The following is a 17907-nucleotide window of genomic DNA, read 5'->3' as shown; positions in this document are numbered from 1 at the left end:
TATTTTCATATACAAATATATGATATTTCACTGTCTTACTAACCTAACCTCAAAACCATCATTTATATTTTCATCTAAAATTGATCATTTCCCCACATATTTCAGAATAAACTAACTGAAAACGTTAACTAATCGAGTTCTCTTATGGCTTACATTCGAATTCATTGAAATTGATGAAAAATCCAAAGGTGAGCGCTAAAGTAAACAGAAGCCTACAATTTTTTCAAATTTTCTAATCTTACTGGAGATATGATCGAAAAACAAAACGAAAACACAAAGTTAGGGGGCAGATTTTAGCCCCCCCCTTCGACTTTAGCATAACTTAGAATATTCATATTGGGACATATCCGAAGCTATTTCAGCAATATTTAATGATTTGCTTGCAATTTTTTTCATAATAGTATGCTTATTTTAGTAGGCTATATCTAGGAGTACCTACTATATTCAGATTAACAGGTTTTTCAAATTTTAATGAAAACTAAAATAACTAAACCTCCTGAACGGAGTCATGGATTTATCTGATTATTTGGAATGAAGATAGCTCCCACGAGGTTCAAGAAAACGGTACAATATATCTAATTCGATTTGCAAGACCGTTTATCAGCTGTTCTAAGTTGGTGGTATCAGCCTGCATAGCGATTGTCATGATTCCTTCGATACCTGCGTAAACTGTAGGAATTATTCATTGAATTAATCAAATAATATCTCACGGCACCGTGAAGGTTGGCTGAATTTTTTTTCTTGTTAGGAACTATGTTTCCCCTCGGATCAATATTTATCATTCTCTTCATCTCATAATATGGTGAATTACGATCCTTACCTACTGAATTTCATCAAGTGAATATACATTATTGAATGTTAATTTCATATTTTATATGATGGAAAATATACGTTTTCCCAAGAGTAACTCAAGGATGAGTCTTTAATGATTAATTAATTTATAGACATTCAATTAGCAAGAAGAAAATATGAAGTGATGAATGTAAGAAATACATAGGTGTAGATTAAGTGGCTCTCAATATGTATTCGAAATGAAGGCCTTCCGTTCGAATACATTTCTCAGGTCAATTGTATTATTTATTGCTTTCTGTATCAACCTAAGCTCATTCCTAATTTCATCTAACACGGTTTTGAAAACACTCCGTTATTTATTCCTTCATTCTAAACTTTACTCTTCACATATCCCCATAAAGAAGAAATTTACTGTAGTTAAGTCAGGAGATCTAGCCGGCTAAGCAACTGAGCCCCCTATATAAAAAAACAATATAGAACCTACTCGGCAACCTTGATGGCGCCATGCTCTATTATTTGAAGAATTGAATGAATGAATCGTACAGTTTATGCAGATATCAAAAAAATCATAAAATTCCCTGCACAGGGTGATTTCGCGAACTTCGTAGGACTATCCAAATTTATCGAATACGGTCCTGCAAATCGAATGTTATTTGGCGGCGTCATTTTTAAACCTGCTGAATCTCACAGCGTATGATCCAGAATACTGTGGGTATAAAATGTATTCCATTTTATCTGGGAGTTCGGAACACCTTGTATGTCTCATACCATAAGATCTTCATATCAATTTTTTTTCAATGGTCATTCAAGTCACCTTGAAATATCACTAAAATATTTCTTAAAAATTTAAACCTACAGCTGTTTTTTTCGTATGAATCTTTTTTCAAGACGAGTTAGAACTAGTCAAAGCATTTCACCAAAAATCACTTATACATAACATTCATGTCCCAAACGGTTGTATTTGAGTATTCAACCCTTAATTGAATTAATAATTAATGCTCAATGGTTTGACTCAACGCTGAAGACGAAATCTGTTCACATGTACACCATGAACCAGACAGAAAAAAAATCGCTTGAATTCAATCTCGAATAACTAAGTTTTCCGCTTGAAGAAGCCATCCTCCGGTTGAGATGTATGTACTGTATGTACTGATGAGGGACAATGATCTCGAAACCGGTCTACAGTTTGTGTTTATATGTTTCAGCCTCTCTGGAAATTCCTGCGCTGCGCTAATTTTTTCGACCAATTTAGATAATTTTTTTGAAAGTTACTGATGCATTCATCTTCATCAAGTCCTTTTACGAACAGGATGAATGGATACGTTGACGTACAGGGTAGCACAAAGAATTGCCTTTCACGCTTGATTTCTGAACACTGCAGGAAAATTTTGGAACTGAGTAATATTTATCAGTACATCTTAAAATCCTATGTTTTCTGAACAATTTGGTTTTATTCCTACCGATGTCACAGGTTTGAATCAAATAATGCCATAATTCTTTATTAGCTAGCGGCATTTCTTATGTACCTATGTTAAGTTATAATTCTTTATAAATTTCTTTTCACATGTCCTTCTTTCTTTCGTTCTTTCTGCTCCAGACTGTGATTCCTTCTTTTTCAAATTGCTACTGCTACTAGCCTTAAAACAAAATTCTGAACCCAGACCTAGAAGTCAGTTAGCGACTTTCTAGCGACTTTTGACCCTGAATCTAGGGACACGGAATTTTTGGAGTTGGCAACACTGGCTGTTACTGAGGCTCCTGGAGAAAACTATTTTAATGAACATATCACAATACTGCTGCTGTCATCTTATGTTTAAATTTTTTGTAGCTAATAGAGCACTATTAAATTTTTTTGAATCTGTGTCTTTTCTTTAAGAATTGTTTTATCAATATGAATAAAAAATCAAATTGTTCAGAAAAGATTGGAAATGTCGTATTGAGAAATATCATCCATTTCTTGAATTTTTTCACAGGATGATCAGAAGCGCAAAATTCAATTTTATGTGCTACCTATGTCAAAGTATACAATTAATCCGCTGTCAAACAATTATCAAAGTTGGCCAAGTTATTCAAGATTGAATTCAGGTGAATTTTTTTCTCCGGTTAATTTTGCGGTCCTAGATTATTCATAAGAGTAAAACTCAGTGATTAAAAAATTTGTGGTGACAATCAATTCCTCTCGTCAGGCCACATTTCCCGATTATTTTCGTAAATGGGCTGAATCTGAATGATAGTTTTCGAGATTGTCAATTCAGACTTATATGGGGCCTCGACTCATACAAGGTGTCCCGAGAGTAACTGTATAGGGTATCCCCTAATTGCTTGATTTTTAGCTATTTCTGGTACTTCCGGCTCAGATAGGTGAAAACGTTGGAAGAAGTCCTTGGCTCGATTTTCGTGAAAAGTCCATTAGTGAAAATAATTTCTAGATATCTTCATTTGTCTTGCAGATATAATAAAATTTTGATATTTTGTCGATTTAGAAAATGTGTCATTCCTTCCGTATTTTCGAAAATAAAAAAACCTTCTACAGGCACTCTATCACTGGGAATACGGTACTTGTTTACAATGTACTTTCAATTATCCATTTTTAGAGGGAAGTGGACTGTATAAGCTGTTTATTCAATTGTATTTTCTAGGAAAGCAGGAAGAAACGATCTTTATTCGTTGTCAAAGTCGAATACGGCCTACCTAATTCACATTATCTCAATCTCCGTGAATATATGTCGAGATTCTTTTTCTGCATGCGTGATAGAAATATAAATGAAATGCATTTTTATTGTGACGGATTGGTTGGTTCGAATATAATCATTATTGATTCGGGCTTAAGGGAAAGTATTACCTCAAGAATCTCCATTTAAAAACGGCATTTATTAGTTCCTTATTTACACTTTCAATGTTGTACGTGAAGCCTTGACTTTTCTTTAATTGAGGTTTAAAAACGTCTTGATGTCATCCCGTCTCTTTTTTTCAATCTAGTTGTTTTTTTATGAGAAAAAAAAGTTGAAATTTAGAGTCTATAAAACTTGTTTTCACAATCATTTTTCGACGGTTTTTCGACATATTTCGATAAAAGTAACGACGGGGTGACATTGGAGATTCTTTTTTTTTTCATATATTGCAAAAATTCCGCTGAAATCGAGGAAAAACTAAAAATTATTCAATATTCCTAATATGTATTACCTCTTCCGTGGTAATTTCTTTTTTTCAACCGTATCAGTTCGTAATTCAGGCTATTGCTCAAAGATGTGGCACATTTCCGTATTTGGGATAGTATCTGTAAAGCAACCAATGTCGATCGTCTTGATCCCTAATCGTATGTACTACTTCCCCTTTGTGATAGTATATTGGCTCCTAGAACTTCCAAAACGGTTTCTCCATTTTCAACCGTACAGGTAGAACAATCTTAACCACGTTAAGGTTTTCTGCCTTTTCACATAATCTCCAGTAGAGATTCGCGAACTTTTTTTCGCTTCAAAGAACTCGTTCAGTAAAGGCTACTTCATAGAATCGTCTGTCTGCACGCAAGTTTGGTTTTGAATATATTAAATTCATATCAGCCATTTCCTCATTTGAATATGACACCATATCTTTATCAATTCAAAATATTGTTGAGTCACAGGAATGTAGAAAACGCCCACACAATTTTCGTGTTTTATTATCATTTCAAAGTGATAGACTCCTGTTATATTTTGCAGTCTATTTATTCGATTGAAATGTCAATCAGATCACTTACCGACGTACCTTCTAAAAATTTGAAGTAATTCTATGAAACACGCAGTTTATCCTCCAAAATTCGAGAAAGCTATCGCCAATTGATTGTATTTTGGGGGTCGAGTTAGAGAGGCTCTTGCGCCTTTGGGATGCATTTTGATAGTTGTATTCAGTCATATTTTTACCTCTAGAATAAACTCCTGAAATACATTAACGTTAAAACTAGGTAGCTTTTATCCATTTCATGTCGCAAACTAAGCAAAGATTTGAGAGGCTCCATGAGATGTCAAATTTCCTGTTGAATATATGCGTGAAAATAAATGCTTCGTGTCCTTGTGAAAATTTGTCACTCTTCATTTGTGTTTGGCTACATGATGAGGGCCTACTGTCTGACACTGATGCAGGGCTACGCCACTGCGTTTCCATTAGGTATTTTCCCATTCAAAAACTGAACGGATTAATATCTTGATGGAAAAGATAATGTATTTCTCATTACTTCCGATAATACAAGCGGGACGTCATTCGTAAGAATAATCATGATCGAAATTGATTCAGATGCATTACACTCACTGATATAAATATCAATATCATCATTTTATGTCCTTCATATTTATTTTATTTTATTATACTTGCATTAGAAATATAATGATCGTAAACTTCATGTGACCTACAATTAGGAGGTCCAAGCGGTGCCAAACCTCGTGCTTAGTGCAGGTCAAATCTTTATGTACCTTCGAGCTCTTTGTAAAACAGTAATTAGCTCCTAGTTGATCGAGCCCTTTATTGAAAAGGCTCAGTGAACCATAAAAGAGCTCGAGAGCAATAAGCATTTCCAAAATGTTTTGTCGAAACACAAGCCACCGATCAGCGCGATTGCACTCTACGACCCTTTATTGATATCACAGAACATCAAACATCATGTTGATATGTTGGACTATTTGATGAAGAATTCGTTTTAAATCACTTTTGTCCGTTAACATTGTGATTTTTGAAAGAAAAGATTCAGGCTCTTGAAGTGATCAAGGTAGGATGAGGTTCTGAATGTGGCGTTTTGGATAGTAGATATATGGACAAAACTCAAGGGCGGATCCAGGATTTTTTTCTGGGGGGGGGGCACAACGGGCAGACGAGCAAAAAACTCAACAGTAACTGTGAGAAATGAACTTCAAGTTTATTTTTAAGAGTTCAAGTATGCATAGAAAGATCCGTCCGTCTGGGGGGGCACGTGCCCCCTTCCCCCCCCCCTAAATCCGCCCTTGACAAAACTTGATATTTAGAAAATTGTTTTACTTCTAAATTTTCGGAATTTTTTCACAATTTTCCTATCCCAGATCTGTTTCATTGGTTGAAGTTTGGCACGGTTCCAACGCGGCAGTATTAGAGAAAAGTGATCTGAGACCCCATAATGATTTGATCTTTTTGATTGTGGTTATGGCTTTGTGGAGACCCTTAATTAAACCCAAAACAAATTTATATTGAGTATCTCTTAAATTCCGGATACCTACTGTTACTCTGTTACAACCAGATATACTGATGAGTAAAGTACAAAACTAAGGTACCGTCAAGTGGGGTAATTTCGGACAATTCGATGCAAAATCGAATTAAGCTGCAGTGCCGTCTCATTATGGGTAGCTGACGAACATGTGTATCTTGTAAATATGTTCAATGTGATACAAGCTTCAAATCCGTTTCAGAAGTAGTGTTCTTTTGTCGTAGGTATAGTTGAGTTTGATATGATAAATAAAAATTAAAGAATAATGCAAATAACGATTTATAATTAGTTCAAACTGTTAGCACTGATGAAATAGATTGACATAACCATTTGCCGTTCTAAGCTGAGGTATAAACTACGTTCTGGCCAAATTTGAGGTTAGGTGATATTTTTTGCCGATAATGATATAGGTTAGGTAAGGATATAGGTTAGGGTAAATTCGGACACCTACAAATAACAAAATCGTCAGAAACTACAAAAGAAGACGCAAGTTAAATATATGGAAGGCAGCTGAAATGTATGGTGTGCCAAAATATATAATTGTTTCAAAAATATGCAAACGTGCTTTTTATATCAAATTTTCATCAAAAACCACTAAAATATGTTTATTTCAGTAGTTTTGGTGTCCGAATTCATTAAACACGCGGAGTTACATCAATTTGAGTGCTGTCCGAATTTACCCCATGTGTACGGGGAAGTTAGGACACTATATATATTTAAATTAAAAAAATATATTTATCCTAATTTTGACGATTTTTTATATGAAATATATTCAAAGAAGATAGCAAAGAATCTATATTATTTTTTTCAATATTTTTTCACCTTGCACTTTTTGTATTCGGTGGAAAACTTCATATTTCGTCCAAAGTTACCCCACTTGACAAATAAGGCCCACCTAAGAAGAAACAGAATAAAATAAAAGTACATTAAACATAAAGTCATATACTTATAACTCTATATTCAGAACATGAATTTGAAAAAAAATATATTCAAACATTAATACAAATACAGGGTGTCCCACTAGTGCCACAGCGGACGATATAAGCGTAACCGTCAAAGTTAAGCAAAATTTTTTGATGCAAACTTGAATTACCCCATGAATAGCACAACCTAAAAATATTTTCGAATATATCGGGAGTCCCACAATAAAGAAATAAGGGGTGACTTTGATTCTTCAAATGAGACACATATTTTCCTTCAACAGTTTTCGAAATATTCGTTATTTTGCCAAAAAAATGATACCTGTAGATGCTATGTTATTTAATAGTAATTCACGAACCCTTGAACATACCAATGACAACTTTACATAGATTGAAACACAAGATTTCAAAGAATCATAGCCAGCCATAATAAAGCATCTCTAGCATATGCAGTGTCCACAAAAAGACTATCAACATGACGAATTTCAAATTGACTTATCTTTATTTTTTTAAATGCAATGCATATGATTTTTTTCATCATTGAAGTAACTATTCGTTTGACAAAAAGTGAATTGTATATCGTGCTTTTTTGAAACACTGTAAAAGGGTCTTATTACTCTTATTCCTGTCAATGACACTAATAAGGCCCATATAATGAAAATGCAATAAAATATTGAGAAGTGACAGTAATGAAGAACATTGTGGTAAACTTATAACAAAATGAATATTTAACATAAAATAAATTCCTGCATAACCAAAATCAAACTCATGCATCACATTTGATTCATAATATAATCATCAGATGTTGTATGTATACCCTAAACACTCCTCATGAGCCCATGAAGTGCATTGAATGCAACGTCTCATATGGCGTCCGTGATTCCTGGCATAGAGGGCAGTACCATGATGAACAAGTGTCCTTATTAGATGTGTTTTTAGAGGTATAAGTATAAATGGGCTTTATTTCGGACAATGCAATTGTGAGGTATTAAACCAAAAACAATCAATAAAATTATAATTGAATAATTAGGCTACTCACCAATAGAATCAAACTCATATTTTCCAAGCTAAAATAAGATTGCTAGCAAGGACCTAACTTCATGAAAATTTCATAAAACACATGGCGATGCTTCATCTATGTAAAGTTACTCGTAGGTACTTTTATATCCTAATAAATTGGAACCTAAATATGAGATGGGGTTCATGTTTTGTTGCAGTTTTGTGCAAAGTGGGTCTTATTATGTCCTGCATGAGCCTTATTTGTCCCAAGTATCTAACGATAAGTTAGTTCCGCTATCACAATAGCATCTGCAGTGTCTTCAGTGTGATAGTCGAACACGCGTAATATCCCAAATTGCTTGATTTTGGCGGTTTCTGGTACTTCTAGACTAGATATGATATTTTGTCGATTTCGAAAACGTGCCATAGCTTCTTTATTCTCGAAAATGTATAAAAACCATAAAAACATTCTAGTGGCACTTTTCCACTGGGAATAGTAGGTACACTGGTTTTTATTTTCAATCTCTTGTGGAAAAAAATTTCAAAATACTGAATATTTGTGTCGAAGTGTCGAAGGAAAAGTGCTTCAAAGTAATCGAAATATTTCAAAATGTATATTGTGTCATGGGGAAAAACAAAAGTAGATATGATAGGTATACTCCTTTCAGCCGGTATAAGTGAAAATATTTCAGAATGTTATAATGAACGTTCTATACATGGCTTCAGGAGTCAAAACCCAAAAACCGATTGACTACGAAGAAAAAAGAGCGAATATATTTTGCTAGATGTTCTCCTATAACTCTCACCGCTTCTCGCTAAAGGGCCAAAGAAACAAAAAGAGACAAATATCAAAGTCATAACCCATCTAATTATCGTATTTCCAATTTTATTCTCACTGTAATATCGTGAAATCTGTTTCCAAAATAGTGACAAAGTATTGCACCTGCAGGTACCTATCGATATTCGTTTCATTATTTTTATCATGAAATAATTATCATTATCATGGTAACAGTGCGGATAAGTTATAGAAATTGTATTTAATTAAACAAGCAACTCATAACTTACCGGATCATCATCCCTTGTCTCTCTATTTTCCTCTTTATTCCACTTCTCCCTCATTTTCGTTTCCTAATTTGAATTTCACTTCGATCAAAACGTTTCTTATTTTTTTATCCTTAGTTGATCTATTCACAACACTCACATTATTGACGAACGAAATCTTCGGAGAATGACAATGTTTCTATAAGTTAAACTGATAAGTCAAATTTTAACTTCATTAAAAGTTGAGTTAAGGAAGAACACACGAACACACGCACTGTTAATTAGTGGACGAGTCGAGTACTCGCAATCAAAACGATGGATCAACGTCATACCATACGACAACCTTCTACGGTCCAATGAAAATCACAACTGAATACCATTTAAAATATGCGGAACGCTCTTGACTCTCTAGTTTGCATATATTGTGAAAGTAGTAGTCTGTTTATTCTAATGCCTCCGTTACAATTCTGCACTTTTGCTTTTATTCAGATTATTTGCAAGAGACTGGATTATTTTCACGCGTGTCGATTGATGCACCTGAATAATTGGTAGGTATCGTAAAAATCCTTATTCGCTTGTCTTAGAAAATAGAAGTTGACCGAACTAAACACTGCGAGCCAGGTAACACGAAACCTGTGTTTCGTTATCGCTCAGATAAACAAAAACAAGAATGGGAGATAATGATGATAATGCAATACAGGTAGAGATGTAACGTTTTATCAAAAGATAATTCTGCGATTAATGTTTTTTATTAAACAACTACGTGAATCGTGTCTACAGGATGATTTTAAAGGTTACTCTAGTTTACGTTTAACAGATGTTAGAACTCATCAGAATATATCATTTCATCAAAAATCTCCTATACAGGGTGTTCCATTGGGAAACGGAAATACTCAATAGCCGAATAGGTGGCACCGAGGAGGTTCTGGAGATACCACATTTATTGGATCTTACTGTCTTCGTAGCCGAGATACAGAATGTTTTATGAATTTTGCTCGTTTGTTCCTGAGGCCATATCAGACGAACCAGCCGGTATATGTTCTTCATATTTGGCAAACGTATTTGATATTCAGAGGTCAAATATATCATGCAATAACCGCAAGTAAAATCCAGGTCCGGGTTAGCAAAACATTATGAATTGTTTCAATCCTTGAAACAACACCCTGTAAATCGAAATTTAGAAAATCTGTTTCAATATTTGAAAAGACCACAAAAACTTAACTGAAGCGTGTGCTTTAAGTTTTCGCGCAGACAGTTTTACTGCACAAATTTTTAACGTAAAAGAGAAGTTTTTGAGAACTTGGATTTCTGAAAGTGGTTAGATGTGACTTTTGATGATGAATTATCAAAACTATTGAATCAATAATTAAAATTACTTATTACAGTGGTTTTCCTTTTTATATCTGCAGACCATTTCAGCGCAGAAAGTTTTACTGCACAAATTTTTAACGTAAAAGTGATGTTTTTAAGAACTTGGATTCCTGAACGTGGTTAGAAGTGACTTTCAATGATGAATTACACGACTCTACAAAAAAATTTTTGTTCTTTGTCCTAACGTTTATACTAGGATTTTCCGGTTGATTATGCACAAAAACGAAAAGAAAATAACTTTTTTTGGTATAAAGTTTGCTTTTGTGATAGTTATAGTATTAATAGTCGTTCTTCATTTTTTTTATAATTTTTAATAATTCAAAAAGACCGTCCGATGAGAGTGGGGTGTTTACGTTTACAAGGTGCCGCTAGAGGGCACTCGATTCATAAACAATGATCAGGTGTTGTTTACTAGCCCAGACAAACTTCAAATATCGTCAAGAAAGTGTAAATACGATGCTGATGCATTTTGTTTTATATGTGGTCAATTTATTATAATTCGTGACGTGAAATACGAATTAAAGACATCTCACGTTTTCTCTGAAGCCTATGAAGCATATTTTGACCTTCCTGTTTGGAATCAAGACAAGCCATGGTCTCCACATTTTGCTTGTTTTTATTGTAAATGCTATCGTTGAATCAGTCTCCTAAACACAGAAGCAAACTTTTTCATGCCATATATTTTTTTTTCGTCTAACTAGGATCTAAACTATCGAAATTTTATGCTTTGCAGCGAGGGGTAAATATCTGAGGATTTATGGTGTACAGTCTGTGGGATTTACGGTGATTTACAGGGATTTACGGGGATTTATGAGGATTTACGGGGATTTATGAGGATTTATGAGGATTTATGAGGAATTAAAAGGATTTACAATTGATAACCAAGGATTTATCGAGGATTTACCAAGGATTTACCCAGGATTCAAATGATCATATACTGCGCAGAAGCAATCGCCTACCACGTGTCCATCGTTCGAGGATCTCGACCAATTACATTACATTTTAGATATTTACGCATGTCTTCGGCACGCAATGGCCACTAGTTCAGCCTATGCGAGAGAATATTAATGATACAACTATTATTATTCCAGTTTATTTCTGGTGATTTATAGTGATCAATTAGTGAGTTAACAACCCTTGACACCCTTAGTGGAACTTAAGGTGAGTTTTATCCATTTAATCTTCTTCATAACAAGGTTTATGTCCAGTTCGCAGAGTGAAATCTTGTATTCAACTTTTGACAGGTTTCCTATTAGCTTCACTTAAGTGTCTATATTGGATGACAATACGATATAATATCGTCATCTCAGATAGCCCCACGACGGCCTGTTGTTTTTTTAAGACTTTTTTTCGTAATAAAACTCACTGTAACGATCATAATGTTCATAGGGATTCGTGGTCGAGCGACTACTGCAGGAATTCTTCTTTTATTTTACGATGTTAAATCCTTTTTTACAGCATGTTTCTCAAACTGTTTTTTTTATATCAGAACGAGTTTCGGAAGTAGTCGTAAAAAATTCACTCGTAGACCCGTTTCCCACGCCTGGCGGCTCTAGACTCCGAGGCTTTCTCATTTTCACTTTAGTTTTCATTGATTTCTTTGAAACCTCAGTGGTTTGTGAATTAAAATTTTCCTTTTACAATTTAGGATTCTAGCTAGGATTCAAGGTTATCGTTAACTGAGCTGCTGGCTTCCTAAAGAACAATAACCAATGGAGGAAACCGGGCAGGAATCGGAGGATATTAGGCAAGACGTTTTTGTTGAGGTGGCAAATGCTTTGAATATAGCCATTTCGCCAGTGATTAAAAATGTTTTATTGATTAATGGCTTCAATAATCCGTTGGTACTACGAAATATTTGCGATCAAGATCTTCTTGATATGGAAAACTTTATGCGCGAAACAGCGCCGTTAGTGATTGAAGAAAGAGAATATCAATCCTACTATGGGTTATTTCATCAGAAAAAAGAATGCTTTAAGTTTGTTCCAGGGCAAAGAAAAACCATATTTCTCATTGCCGAATTCTTCAAAAACAAATATTCTGATCAAAATAATGCCCTATCATCTAAAAATAATAGCATATCGGCAAAGCAAACATCGAGTAGTAATGAAGGTAATAAATTCCTCTTAATATAATTTTTATTTGATTATAGATCCATTTATCGAGTTACCGTCTTCAGATACGTATGACTTTTTCTGACTTCTGTACCCTCATATTTTCCGACAGTTAGTTTTCTGGCCTATTCTTTCTAATATAGGTCATTTAATACAATACTTATCATTAGGCATATGCTGAAAATAACGACAAGGAAATATTCATTTTCAATAAATAAATAAATGTGAGTGCCAGACTCGGTTCCAGATTAAATTGAAAGTTCTTGGATAATCTTTGTCTAAGTGTCTACCTATCTATATACACGGTAACTCAATAATCCATATTATTTTCTGCACCCGCCCTAAACCGAAGAATACTGTTTTTCTCGAATGATTTATTTACCTTATACATAATTTTATTTTGCAGGTGGTGTTGAAGGCGCTTCTCAGAATAAGACTCGGGATAAGATAATCGACTTCACGAATGAGACTCGCCTTGTTTCAATGACTGTAAAAAATTGGCTGAAGGGCAAATGTTCAAATGTTGATGTTTGGAATACTTTGAAAGATAATTATTCACGAATTGTATTTGAGGTAAGGTATGGTCAGCGGAATGAAGTATGTTGTATAATGCGATGCTTTTGTGAAACTTCACACAAAATTTTGAGGGTACCCAAAAAAGAAAATCTTGCTCCGAGATGGGTATATGGTAACTTTTACAAGCATCTTATGACACACTTAAAGCAATTTGATGCCACACCTACGCAATACCAATACTGCAAGCGAGACTGCAAGGAAAAACTGAAGGAAAAATTGAGTCCACACCGAGTTCCACCTCGACAAAATCTTTTGACCACTTTTCTTCAACAAAACTCGAGACAAAACCTATCAACTGAAACAAAAGTTAGGGAAGTTGTAAATATCCTCACTAGAGATGATGAAGAACTGCGTGAAAAGCCTCGTGAAAAGCCAAATGAGCTGGATAATCTCGTGGATAATATGATTCTTATAACTCCTGAAAGATCTTCAACAGTGACCTCTGCCGACATATCCCCTGTTGAAGATAAAGTCTCGGAGGAACTAGAAAATGCACCCAAAATCAACATTGTATCCAACCAAGTTATTCGAGAAAGTTATCAAACCTGTAAGGACATATCGAAGCCACAGGCGAGTACATCCAGAGATAGTTGGGACGATAGTTATCTCATTCAGAAATGCATTCAAAGTAACCAAAGCGAAATATATACTCCTAAAGAGTCCGCTTCGGTGTCTTCCTCGGTGTCTTCCAATGACTTGAATATGGTCCACTCGAGCATTCAAACCTCATCGTCAACCTTATCCCACACTTTATCTAAATGGTCATCTCCAAAGTATCAAAGGTTAGAAAGGGCTAAACGCAAACGATTGAGCCAAATTTCTAGTTCTGGGAATAACCAAACTTGCATCACTTCCTATTTTTCTGTCGTCGATGAAGTTTGCAATTTCACTAAAAATATCATCGAACGAAAAGATGAGCTGGGAATGCAACTACAAAGTGTTTTAGTCAATTTTGAGTCTACTGTACAGAAACCTCAAGATCAAGATGATACCAACTCACCAGGCCAACTTTTGCGCTGGTTGTTTGATTTGTCTGCCAAAAACTCTAGCCAGTCAAAATATCGGAATACATATCATGACAGAATTAAATACTTTTCATTATATTTATTTTATGTAGGGGGGAGACTGCTATACGAAACGCTCTACGAAAATATGAAGAGCACTTTACCATCCATAAGCTGTTTGAATAAATTTGTTGCAAAAAATTCTCCTAACACAGAGGAAGGGTATTTCGACTTTGATGGCCTTTGTCAGTTTATGGAGCAAAGAAATTTACCTAAAGTTTTGTGGATTAGTGAGGACGCAACTAGAGTAACCAGTAAAATTGAGTATGATCCGAGGACTAATAAGTTAGTTGGATTCACGATGCCATTAGTCGATGGAATACCGGCAAGAGACACGTTTTTAGCAACATCTGCAAAAGCAATTCAGGACCACTTTGAAAACGCTATAAGATCAAATTATGCCTATGTAATTATGGCCCAGCCTATATCACAAAATGCGCCAGGTTATTGTCTTGCAATCTTCGGCACAGATAACAGATTCACAGCCGCCGATGTTACGAAAAGGTGGCAACATATCAAATTAAATTTGAAGGAGCGAGGTGCTACTGTATTGGGTTTTGGATCTGATGGAGATACACGTCTTCTGAAGGCAATGAGGCAAGGCGCTCAATTGTCTTCTACTAAAGATTCATCACGACCAGAATGGAGATGGTTTAAAGCAAATTACTCTACAGAAGACTGCGCTTCTTATGTTCAAGATACGGTACATATAGCCACCAAGTTACGTACTAGATTGCTTAATGAAAAAATCAAGTTAAGGTTTGGTGATTTTTATGCAACTGCTAAACAACTGGAACAACTGATCGCAGAGCACTCCAAGGACAAACACTTGTTAACAAAATCTGATTTAAAATTAGAAGACAAGATGAATTTTAAAGCCGCAGAGAAATTATGTTCAAATCACGTTATTGATTTGATAGAGAAGGATCCACAGAATAAAGGCATCGTTGCTTATTTAAAATTGATGCGTTTAGTTATTGATTCGTTTTTAGATCCCAAAATAGATGTAACGCATCGAATTTATTCAATGTGGTATTGCGTTTTCTTTCTTAGAATTTGGCGTCAGTGGCTTACAATAAACAAATACAAAATCGGAGAGCATTTCATTTCATCAAACTGCTATACTTGCATAGAGTTGAATGCACACTCATTAATTAATATTGTCGTAAACATTCGTGAAAATCCATCTCTATCAAGCGACATGTTTCTACCTGTACTTTTTGGAAGCCAGAAATGTGAACAGACGTTTAGGACTATGAGATCCATGACCTCCACGTATTCGACGGTGATTAACTTTAATGTTAAAGATATTTTGAGGCGTTTAGAGAGAATTAAGACAGTAAATAATATTATACACGATCTGAACAATGTCATTTCATTTCCAAGGGAACAAAAACGGCAAGAGAAAATGAATATTGACACGAATTCGCTGGTGTTTACAGATTTAAAACACTATATGGATACTATGATAGCCGACGCAGTCGAGCGTGCACGACAAGATGCTCTAGCGCATACGCGAGAACTTGGCATGTTTGTAGAAGAAAACACCATGTATAATGCTACAATTCCACCATTAAAAGACCTTGTAAAAGATGAAAGCGAGGATAAAAGTCCAGAAGATGAAGAGGATATACAGATCGACGACAACATGATCGACAACAGTGATAGTTCATACCGAGGTTCACCAAATGTTTCACCAAATCAACTTCAACCGAGGCTTCAACATTTCACTTCTCTACCAATTGAAAATGAAGAAATTAACGGCGATGACTTGAACAATCCAAATAGTCATTTGTTCAAGGATTTGTGCAACATATCGAGTGTCGGAGTTATGGATAACTTAATTCTGAGAAGTTATGATCAGAAATTAATGGATGACAAAATTGAAGATGGTCCATATGTCCGAGTCACTGTTGGAAATAAATCGAAAATTATCAGAAAATCTTCGCTCTGTTGGTTGCTAGAGGAAACTAAAAATAGGGTTAGTACAGACAGACTACAACGTTTTGTTGTAAAAAGTACAGAAAGACCTCAAAGGGCACTAGAAGTAGGTCGCAAAAAGTTGAATTCATTAAAATCCAAAGGAACATACATAAAGAGAAGCTCGAAGAGAGGTAAGAGAGAGAACTCTGGAGATATCTCAGATAGTTCTGAAGATGATACCATCATAAAATATGACGACAGTCCAAGTACAGAAACGTTCTCTGAAAATGACTCTGAAGCTGGTATTGGAATTAACTTTAATGAAGGCGAATATCAAGGAAAAAATTCAGACAAAAAATACTACAACCAACATTCCAGTTCATCGAGCTTGACAATTTTCTTAGAGAATAATAAATATTATGCCGTATATTATGACGAAGGATGGTTTATTGGAAAACTTCTGAGGCATATTGATGGTACTGCCGATAATCCAATAGTCGAAATCACATTTTTAAAACAGAATAAAAGAAAGAAATGTGAATTTAAATGGCCTGGGAAAGAAGATTTGTCAAATGTAGAAACACAATATATATTTTTCGGACCTATAGCAATAAAGGAGAAAGAATCGGGTATTTTCAATATCACTGAAGACGTGTTGAGTCAGATTAATATTGCTTACTCTAATAAAAAGCAGAAGTGATGACATATTATTAGTTATTATTAGAAAATATAGACAGCGAATAATACTGTATTTTAGTTAGTCTTGTTTACTACATAAGGGTTGCTAATAAAAATTTTTTTAAATTTTTGAATGCATCTTATTACTAGTCCTTTCACTCGCGTCTAAGCTAATAGGATTTACGGGGATTTCTTCGGATTTATGGGGATTTATAGGGATTTTTTCTGAATTATAAGGATTTTAGGGCTTTTATTAGGATTTATAGGAAATTATTGGTAGCTTACCAGGATTTCAAGGGATTTATTAGGATTTCTAGGGATTTATTTCCAACAAAGGATTTATGGTGTACAACATTTTGGCCAGATATTTACCCCTCGCTTTGCAGTCAAAGTCAAATTTGGTGTTGACCCGTGTTATCAAAACTATTGAATCCATAATTATAATTACTTATTACAGTGGTTTTCCTTTTTATAGCTGCAGACCATTTCAGTTTGTATTTTTACAACTCTCTCGTCATTTCCGGAAAAAATTAAGGCTCTGTAAGTACATAACTGATTATCGAAATTGATATTGCTTGGATATTATTATTATTAAATGTTTGGGTGGAAGAATTGAAATGAATTAGGTTAAAACAATTATGTACATTTCTTCAAAATAAAAAAACGAATAAAACAAACATAAATACGAAATTCTTCTTCTTCATCTTTCTGGTAGTTCCTGTCCTCTCATATGCGGTCCCCCATATCAAGAGAGACAGTGAACCCTGGAACAGCCGGTCGGCTATGCTCCCAAACTCTAGGTAGATGGTACCTACTGTTTGACAGCCTGATTCCTAGGGGCGCAGGAGTCTAGAATGAATCTATATCAAGCTGCGAAGAAGTTACTTCTAGCACAGTAGTAATGGTGAAATTTAAATTAGGCTTTCAATACAGTGACTGCTTTTTCCCTAGAGTATAAAAGTTAAAACATGTAGGGGAACTGGATGGAAATGGACACTTAGGAAGTAAAGAGTGCTGAATAACGTTATCATGTAATCTAAGACAATGCGACTTTGTCTTATATGTGAGCTAGTCAAGAAGTCGTTCAACAAGATCCTCACCTCGGGCCTGGGGGAGAGAAAAACCTCACACAAACTGATGGGGGCTGTTAGCCCTAGGGCAAGAAGTTCTTGAAATAGCCTATCTATATTATGGGAATTATCACCACAGACAAAGAAGATGTG

At 34.9% G+C, this 17907-nt stretch overlaps 2 protein-coding genes across 2 annotated transcripts in view; one reads left to right on the top strand and one right to left on the bottom strand.

Moving 5' to 3' along the window:
• Nucleotides 1-9627, bottom strand: part of LOC123311667 (sodium-dependent neutral amino acid transporter B(0)AT3-like) — an 84649-nt gene extending 75022 nt beyond the window's left edge. The window contains exon 1 of the mRNA XM_044895737.1: nt 8983-9627. Within this exon, the coding sequence (XP_044751672.1) occupies nt 8983-9036 (54 nt within the window). The 5' untranslated portion in view covers nt 9037-9627. The remainder of the gene's footprint in view (nt 1-8982) is intronic.
• A 6171-nt stretch (nt 9628-15798) lies between these two features.
• Nucleotides 15799-16814, top strand: LOC123311722. Its single transcript, XM_044895796.1, has 2 exons — nt 15799-16344; nt 16398-16814. The coding sequence occupies exons 1-2, from the start codon at nt 16258-16260 to the stop codon at nt 16704-16706; spliced, it is 396 nt and encodes a 131-aa protein (XP_044751731.1). The 5' UTR covers nt 15799-16257; the 3' UTR covers nt 16707-16814.
• The last annotated feature ends 1093 nt before the right edge of the window (nt 16815-17907 follow it).

Source organism: Coccinella septempunctata, chromosome 1 (assembly GCF_907165205.1).
Source record: "Coccinella septempunctata chromosome 1, icCocSept1.1, whole genome shotgun sequence".
NCBI lineage: Eukaryota > Metazoa > Arthropoda > Insecta > Coleoptera > Coccinellidae > Coccinella > Coccinella septempunctata.
Note: the sequence above shows the minus strand (reverse complement) of the source record. Positions and strands in the feature narration are given on the sequence as shown.

Excerpts from the sequence above, each read along its gene's own strand:
- LOC123311722 (XM_044895796.1), top strand. The coding sequence starts at position 16,258 with ATGACGACAGTCCAAGTACAGAAACGTTCTCTGAAAATGACTCTGAAG. Across the intron at positions 16,345-16,397 it reads TAATGAAGGCGAATATCAAG|ACAATTTTCTTAGAGAATAA; the intron begins GAAAAAATTCAG and ends TCATCGAGCTTG.